At 36.3% G+C, this 9,497-nt stretch overlaps 1 protein-coding gene across 1 annotated transcript; it reads right to left on the bottom strand.

Annotated features, from left to right (window-relative positions):
• Nucleotides 1–2,900: 2,900 nt before the first annotated feature.
• Nucleotides 2,901–9,237, bottom strand: trhra (thyrotropin-releasing hormone receptor a). Its single transcript, XM_087287804.1, has 2 exons — nucleotides 8,343–9,237; nucleotides 2,901–5,177 (listed from the first exon to the last, which is right to left on the bottom strand). The coding sequence occupies exons 1-2, from the start codon at nucleotides 9,099–9,101 to the stop codon at nucleotides 4,755–4,757; spliced, it is 1,182 nt and encodes a 393-aa protein (XP_087143930.1). The 5' UTR covers nucleotides 9,102–9,237; the 3' UTR covers nucleotides 2,901–4,754.
• Nucleotides 9,238–9,497: the final 260 nt, after the last annotated feature.

The following is a 9,497-nucleotide window of genomic DNA, read 5'->3' as shown; positions in this document are numbered from 1 at the left end:
AAGTCCCTTTTTTCGACATTTTTAAGGTTAAAGTTGTTGGGAGAAAGATCAAGGTTCTAGAATTCAATTTAATAGCTTAAATAATTGAGAAAAATGTAAAACATGAACGACAAAATTCATTATTATAACAAAATTCATTAACCTTTTTTAATTTTCTGGAATAATTACCTACTTAAATTACTATGCTGTGAAATATATTATTACCGTAAAAAAATCCTTCATACCGTGAAATAGAAATTTGGTCAAAGTGCCCACCCCTTTCATTACCTATAATCCACAGCCTCAACCAAAGGTCATGAGTGCAATTAAGACACTCTTGAACACAAGCTTCCTGTCAAATAAAGACAGATGTTGTTTCTTGAACAGACTGATTGATTCGCTTCATTAGACCTCAATAGCCGCATTTCCACTGTCGGCCCAGTGTGAGCCTGGGCTTTTATCGGGCCAGGCCGAGGAGGTTGAACAGTAAGGCTAAAATCATGTTGTGTTTCTACTGTCAAGCCAAAAAGTCGTAGCGCAACATGCAAACCCCTCCCCCAGAACACCAAATGAATCAGGCAGACCAAGCCCAGCATCGCATCATCACGAAACGATTAAAATGGAGCAAACTCAATTAATGACATGTTACTCTACAGCATCACATTATATGTCTAAATGCATAGACCTTTGTATGTTTATTATTTATGTTTACTCGCAGAAGGACTGTTGGCATGGACATGGTACATCAAGTAGTCTCGCCACTAATGGAAAGATGACCCAGCGCATCATCATCTATAATATAAAACCGCAGAATTGATCAGGTAATGACTCTGTATAAAACGTTTTTTTTTATATAACTTGTTTCAGCAGAATGGCACATCTAGACTGATTCTTCCCTAAGCATAATTACGATTTAAAATATTTAATATCCTTCTCATAAAGCTCTACATTTACAACTGAATTTTTAAACTTTACCACATCCTATAAAAACGGAAACATTTGTTAGAGGACATAGAACACATATTTTCGTGCAGTTTTTCCCAATCCTTTTATAAAGCAGTGCAGGACTGGATGACAGAAAGGAACTGAAAGGTATTTTCTGATGGTTTTGCTCACCCAAATTTGATGATTTGATTTTTGCACAATTTGATGTCATTGTATCCAAATACTTTAGAAATAACATTTTAAAACTCCTTCGTCGTTTGTTTTTAGAAATGATCAAAAATCTTTTTTTTCAGATTTGTAAATTAAAAGTTCAAATGGCTTGAAACAGTTTAATTTTTATGTATCGTTTATACCTAAATTGTAATAGCTTTTGTTTGTTTTCAATTGGTTTAATTATTTAATTAGTTTTTATTATATTCGATATTTTGTAATTCTTTAAATGATTTCTGTAGCCTACAGCTTATTTTATCTAGATCAGCATGTCCAAACTCGGTCCTGGAGGGCAGGTGTCCTGCAAAGTTTGGTTCCAACCCCAATCAGACACACCTGGGCTAGCTAATCAAGCTCTTACTAGGCTTTCTAGAAACCTTCTGGCAGGTGTGTTGAGGCAAGTTGGAGCTAAAATCTGCAAGACACCGGCCCTCCAGGACTGCGTTTGGACACCCCTGATCTAGATCTATGACAGTACAAAAGTGGACACGAGATTTGTAAAGTTTTATGTCTTTCTGTTGTATTCCTATATTGTATTATCTCCAAAATAAATAAATAAAAAAACTTCTTGCAGTAACGACTGCAAGTGAAGCTGTGAAGCAAGTGCTCGCACAAACACACCTTTTAAAATTAACAAAAAACTTGTTTTTGACTCTCATAGTGCCAGTAGCCAATGATTTCGTTAAAATTAATTAAATATTTCAGCTAAATCTTCTTTTAACGCTCTACTGAATTAAAACAAAAAAGTCAAATACATTTGGAATGGCCTGAGGGTGAACAAATTACTAACAAATGTTCATTTTTGAGTGAACTTTCCCTTTAAGGGTCTGAATGAGCAAATCAGTGTTTTGTGCCACATGAATCTGTACATTTACTGTATACTCCCTTCTTAAAGTAAGTGTCAGACATTTACTCTTAAAAATGACAGAACTGAAAGCTGAAGCAATCATCTGTCCGTTTCTCCGGAGCGCAGAGTGTGAGTGACAGCTGTTCCTGGAACAAGTTTTCCAGAGTGATGATTTGGCAGTGATGCGTGCAGCTGTTGCCACAGTGACCGCTGGTCTGAGCTTTGAGTCTTCTGGCTGGAAGTAGCCAAGAACTCAGGCTGAGCTCATTCACTCAATCACCCTCCAGATCAATACCATCACCAGTCACAGTCAATCAGCCATTCAACTGTCCATCTGTGCTTAGCCATGATTGCTTTACCCCATCAGCACTGCACTGAACCAGACCTTTTTTAGTCTTCAGACACTATACACAAGATCAAATGATTGGAATGATTAAAATATCTGTTTATTTCTAAATAATGTATTTTTCTACTCATCAAGGCTTAATTTGTTTGGTAAAAAATGCAGTACAACTATATACAATTTAATTTTATTTTAAATATATAAAGTTCTATTTTAATATATTTTTAAATGTAATATTTTTGATGCAAAGCTGAATGTTTAGCGAACCTTACTCTAATCTTTAGTCTCACATCATCTTTCTCTAATACTTTTTAGTGTCACATGGTCACATTTATATATATATATATATATATATATATATATATATATATATATATATATATATATATATATATATATATATATATATATATATACATATATATATACATATACATATATACAGTTAAAGTCAGAATTATTAGCCCGCTTTAAATTTTGTTTATTTTTTAAATATTTCCCAAATTATGTTTAACAGAGCAAGGAAATTTTCCACAGTATGTCTGATGATATTTTTTTCTTCTGGAAAAAGTCTTATTTGTTTTATTTTGGCTAAAATAAAAGCAGTTTTAATTTTTAAAAAAAATCAAAATTTCGACTGTCTACAGAACAAACTATCGTTATACACTAACTTACCGAATTAGCCTATCCTGCCTAGTAAAACAAATTAACCTAGGTAAGCCTTTAAATGTCACTTTAAGACTTTAAGACACTTTTAGAAGAATGTGTTGAAAAATATCTTGTCAAATATTATGTACTGTCATCATGGCAAATGTTAAATGTTTAACTCTGTTAAACAAAATTTGGGGAAAGATACAAACAGGGGGGCTAATAGTTCAAGGGGTTTAATAATTTAGACTTCAACTATATATGCATATATAGTGCTCAGCATTCCTGAGTACACCCCATTTTGAAAATAAATATTTTTTTCCATTTCTCAGTGTACATAGGCAATGTATTTTTGGTGCATTTAATCAAAACTGATTTTTTAAACAGATATATTTATTACAATAATAATTTAGTCACCAAACATATTTAGAAATTGAAAGATAATAAAATTAAAATCAAGCAAAATATTGCAAAAAAAATAACACCAACAAAAAAACTAAATATTTCAATGTATTTGCTCCTCTTAATTTTTCCTCTTTTTAAAAAAAAAATATATATAAATTTGAAAGAGATTTGTGAGGGGTGTACTTATATATGCTGAGCACTATACTTATATATAATTTAGATTTTTTTTAAGTAAGTTTAGAGATAAAATAAGAAAAAAACATGCTTTTGTTTTGTATTTTCACCCAATCATAACATATTTTTGCTATTTATTTACTGGAGTAATACTGATGAAAAAACTATTTGCCATCATAGAAAATGAATTAGATTTTTTTTAAAAACAAATTTCTATAGAAAGCAGTTATTGGATACTCTAACAATATTCCACACTGTTCCTTTTTGTTACTGCATTTATAAACAAATAAATTCCTCAAAAGTAGGGATGCTCCAATCAAGGTTTTTGCAGCCAATACCGAGTACCAATTCCTTGTCATGGTGATCGGCCAATACAGAGTACCGATTCTGATTCTTCAAGCTTTATAATGCATAAAGCACATTTTCAGTCCAAGTGTGATACTTAAGTGGAGATCTCGCCTTACCTCAGTGAATAAATTAAAGATTCTGCATATAATTCCTTAAACATGTCCCTTATAACCATTTAGTGTGGACATGTCATGGTCAGAAGGAGCTTTACAGAATAAATTAATTAAACAGATTTAAAAAGTAATGAAGCAATTTGAAAACATTGCAAATCATGGATGAAGAATTCAACATGTCTCAATTAAGTTTGGAGCATATAAGGAATTAAAATGCACACCTCAAAATTCATTTCTTCTTTACTAAAAAGGAAATAAGTCCATAAACTACTGTCAATTGCAATAAATATATTACAATAGTTATTAAATATTCAAGTTAAACAATTGTTTTTATTTCCCTAATATTTCCAGCCACAATTTAATGAACTTAACAGAGAACATTCAGTTTTGATTTGTAAAAAGATTTCAGCTCTTATGTGTTGATCTCTGCTTGTAATCTTATTAACAAACAATTGTGATCGGTTCATGAGATCGACCAGATTAGCGAATATCGATCGAGTCATGAAAATGTGGTATTCGGCCGATACTGATCTCTGGCTGATTGATCAAAGCATCCCTACTCAAAACCATTTTGTTTTAATCATTACTTCAAACTTCTGACAAGTACCGTAAATCTACTTTCTTGTATGAATAAAATCCTCTTAGCTTTAAATTTGTGACTAAAAATCTGTGATTGTCAAAATGCTATTTCACTCAGCAGCACTGTGAAACACTACAAATGAAACAACCTCATCTGACCGTGTCAAGCTGTGGCCAGTGTGTCTTTAGCAGGCTCTTTAAAGCACAGCCTCTTCCGCTCGGGCAGCAGCTCTTCTGCGGCCCCCCGGATGTCGTCCAGCTCAGTGGTGTAGTGGTCTGGACTCTCTCCATTGGATGTCTCCTTGATGACGCTGTATGTGAGGGCCACGCTGTACGCCGGGGGCTTTTCTGAGCGCTGAGGCCTGCAGTGGCATAGTTTGTGGAAGGCGGCGCGAAACTTCTGTGACATGGCGTTGTAGATGATGGGGTTGATGGCGCTGTTCATGTAGATGCAGAGACGGCAGAACAGAAGGAAACAGGTGTCCAGATAGGCTTCCTTGAGGAAGGAGTTGACCACCACTAACGTCCGGTATGGCATCCAGAGCAGAGCGAAGAGGATCACCACCACCGCCAGCATCTTCGTCACCTATAGGATGGCATATGTTTTGAGATAAGTACACTGTAAAACCCAATAAGTTAGGGTAACTCAAAGCATTTGAGGAAACTGATTGCAACAAACCATTTAAGTTCAAAAACTAATCCCAATAAGTAATGTGAACTTAATCCATTTGAGTAAATGAAGCAATCTGAGCACAGTAAAACCTGATAAATAAAGAGAACTCAAACCAACTGAGTACTGTCAAATTTGCCTGTTGTATAAAATCATTCATGGTCTGTCATCCCCACCTCTCAGTCAGTTTTTAGACATCAGGAACACCACAAACAGAGAAACACTAGGGGCAGCCCGAGGAGACTGTATTGTCCCACTCCGGAAAAGTACCTTTGGTCAGGGTGCCTTTTCAGTTACAGCTGCACAGGAGTGGAATTCTGTCCCTGGCAGCATCAGAGATATAACCTCATTTAATATATTCAAAAAACATTTAAAAACCTGGTTTATAGAGAATCAGACGTGTCATCATTCCGATTAAATTGAAACTAGCATGTTTCCATTTGTGCAAATGTTGGAGTTTTACCTTATTTTGTAAATATTATCTTTTAACATCTATATGACCAAGTTTATTTTAGTACTTTTTAACTATGTTTGATTAATTGTATAATTTTTGTATTGTTTTTTTCTAGGCTGTTAAGGGACAATAGATGAAAAATAGCCTACGGGCTAATTCTGGTGCATTGGCAGAAATAATAATTAATGTTCACTGTGTCTGCCAAATAGATAAATAAATAAAACAATAAGTTGAGGCAACTCGACCTCAAACTCAAAACTAATCTATATGATTACTGTGAACTTACTCCATTTAAGTTAAAGTAATGAGCTATTTGATACTAAAAATTACCTTCAACACTGAGTTCAAAACTCTTTTCAAATGAGTAGAATTAACTTTCAGTAAATTTTGAGTTAACTGCACTCATTTCATTTAATAAAGCTGACTGTTGAACGCATATAACACTAAGATGTAATAAATATATATGATAAGTTGATTAAAAGACATATTATTGTTTATTTTTTTATCATTTAAGTATCATCAAGCATCAAATAATTAATAAAAATATACATGCTTGTACTGGCATAATGCATATTACCAGGTTTTTGCACATTTTATGTCAGTTTATTGTAATGTCTGTTAAAATGACTTGCTAATTTGGCAATTGTGCTGTATAAAAAGACAAAGGAAAGGCCTAAATAATTAACATGTTTACTTTTGCAATCATTAATCATATTTTGGCTTAGACCCTTATTTGTCAAGGAATGAACCACCAACTATTCCGGCATGTTTTACGCAGCTGATGGCCTTCCATCCACAACCCAGTACTGGGAAAGTTTACTATTACATAATACACTGAAATATTATTAGTGTACTTTATGGTAGTGCTGGGCCAATAAATGATATTATATAGAATTGCAATAAAATGTATGTCAATAACAATGATAAGCTCAGGACTTTTTTACTCTGTATTAATCTAAGAGCCAATCACGCAGCAGAAATGTGCAACAATGGGAATCTAAAAGTGTGTTAATAGTGGAGATGTACCGAATTTTTCAGCCACCGAAAATTATCGGTTGAAAATATGTTATGCCATTTAATGGACCCTCAAATTTTGTGGCTTCAGTCATTGTTGGGGTCAGAGGAATAGCACCTGGGGGAACAGGGGGATATGCCCTATCACTTAGAGAACAGACCATTTAGAAACAGGTGATTAATATGCCGCCAATAATGCCCGCCAAGCCCCTGGTTGGGGTACTCTTTTAAATTTGGAAGCATTAACAACTTATATCAAAAAAATCATTATCCTTTAATGTGGAAAATAATTATCAAGATTGCATTTTTTCCATATCACCCAGCCCTACTTTATAGTAGTGTTATAATGCAATAAGGGGAGGCCTATAGCCTCCATTTTGTTTGTTTTCTGAACCATTAATGCTTAATCTTGCATATTTACATTGTTATCCTTTTTAATACATCTGGTTGTGTTAGATGAACTTGTGATAAAACAGCTAACCGGATACCCGTTTTTAATTAGAGAGGTTATAACATGCTCATTTTAATTTCGCACTTAATCTTGGACTTTCTAAACCGTATAATCATGATTATCATGGTGCAGCTGCTGTATGCTAGGCTAGATTGTTGTCAAAAGTGTTAACACACCATAACATGTCACGGCTCATTTACTGAACACACAGGTTTAGAGCCAGGGAAAAATTCATAGCTTTAAGACCTTTTTTACGGAAGGTCATGAAAGGTGTGTTTTCTCAGCATGGTCAAAGAGCCCTGGAGCAACACAACAACAGCACAAGTGCAGTCGCTGTGAGTTTATCAGAGAGTCTCTGCCTTCACTCTGCATTTAGACCATTACCTGCTTCAGGCTATGTGAGCCATCACAACATCACAACTCATCTCATTTCTCAGCGTCTTTGTTCTGGTTCTAGATCACAAAAATGTTTCCTGCAGCACGAGGCCAAAAGCAGTACGATTCCCGAACGGATAACTCTTACTATGTGAAATGCATTCAATTTATTTCAATTCTCGTACCAATGATTCAAATGAGTCGATTCTTTAAAAACGCACAAGACCCAAATTCAGAATCTCGAAGGACTAACCCAAGAGACGATTGTTCTTCATTTAACCGATTGACCGTGAGACTCAAAACGGTGTAATTTGTTGAAAGATTGTTAATATTGTGGAGCTAGAGTATGTTATTAGTTGCATTGTTGTACTTTAATTCACTTCTCAGTTGTGAATAATTGAAGTGCATTTATGGCATCTCTAACATATGTAAAAAGTCCCTGTTGGCCTGTAACATTTTTTGCATGTCCTGTATTAAATTATTTTCAACGCTATTTATTCGCTTTCTTTTCGGCTTAGTGCCTTTATTAATCAGAAGTTGCCACAGCGCAATGAACCACCAACTTTCCCAGCATGTTTTACACAGCAGATGCCCTTCCAGTTACAGCCATCACTGGGAAACACCCATATAGCTTTAGAGTAATCTTTACTTAGATCAACGCATAAAGATTCACGAATCAGTGAATGCTGTTTTGAACTCCGCGCGCGCGCAATTACGCACAAAACTAACTCACTTTTGAGCAAAAAAAAAAAACTAAATGAAAAAACTAATGAAGCCAGCACTTTACCTGTCTCCGAGAAGCCACAGTCGTGCTGTTGGATGAACTCCTGGAGTTCCCGTGCACAGACGACTCCTTCTTCCAATTTCTTCGACTTTCCTTGGGATCCGACGGGAGTGGGTTGAGGAAAAGGATTCTTGCGATCAACCCGTATAAAACAGTGGCTAACAAGAGCGGGATAACGTAGAACACCGCGTAATCTGTAAAATAAATAGGCAAATACAGTTCTCTGGACACTTTATAGCCGCACGTCACAAGAACAGCGTTATCATAAACTTTCTCCCTCGTGTCCAGCAGATAAAACCACATAACGCAATAGAGGGACGTCAAGACCCAGACGAGCACAATGATTTTCTTGGCTCTGGAGAGGGTGCACATGAACTGCGCTTTTATCGGGTGGCAAATTGCTATGTAGCGTTCGATGGTGAAGGCTGTGATGGAGCAGGAGGACGCGTTGATGCCCAGATACTGGAAATAAGTGATGGAGAGGCACCCGGCGTAGCCGTACACCCACTGACCGCCGAACAGGATCTCGGTGATGTTGGGCAGCCCGGCTGCGGTTAAAACCATGAGATCGGCAACTGCTAGGCTCACCAAGTAACAGTTAGTCGGGGTACGCATGTGCTTGGTCGTCAAGACCACAAGAATGACCATAACATTCCCAACAATTCCAACTCCACAAATAAGGATCACTAATAGGATGCTCACCACCTTGTATTCGACACTGTTATCAGTCCAAGTCCCGTTGCTGAAAGTGCCGTTCTCCATGCTCCGCTTCTTTGTGATTCTTATTGCGCAAAAATCACTTCTCAGGACGCGCGCAGAAAGGTCATGTTTCAGTATTCCAACGCAAGAAAAATCCGTAAAGTTCAAAATTAAGTTCTTCTGTAATTAAGCACCATTCGCCCGCAGGCTTCAGATTTCAGAGATGAAAATTAAAGCGTTTGGTGCAAAGCCAAAAATGTCTCCGTGGTAATTTGTGTGATCACCAGAAATCCTCGATCTGGTGTACATAACTGCGCAGAGCTGACAGGTGTTGCACCGCCCAGGGCTGAACAGGCTGATATGGTCTCTCGAAGACCCCTGTAACCCTAATACGCGCCCGACAGCGTCAGAAAGGGTAGACTGTGCTGTGCGTAATGCGGCAGCGCGCGCGCGAGAGGG

The sequence above is a fragment of the Danio rerio genome, chromosome 16 (assembly GCF_052040795.2).
Source record: "Danio rerio strain M-AB ecotype USA chromosome 16, GRCz13ab, whole genome shotgun sequence".
NCBI classification, from domain to species: domain Eukaryota; kingdom Metazoa; phylum Chordata; class Actinopteri; order Cypriniformes; family Danionidae; genus Danio; species Danio rerio.
The sequence above is the reverse complement of the archived record's forward strand: the minus strand, read 5'-3'. Positions and strand labels throughout refer to the sequence as shown.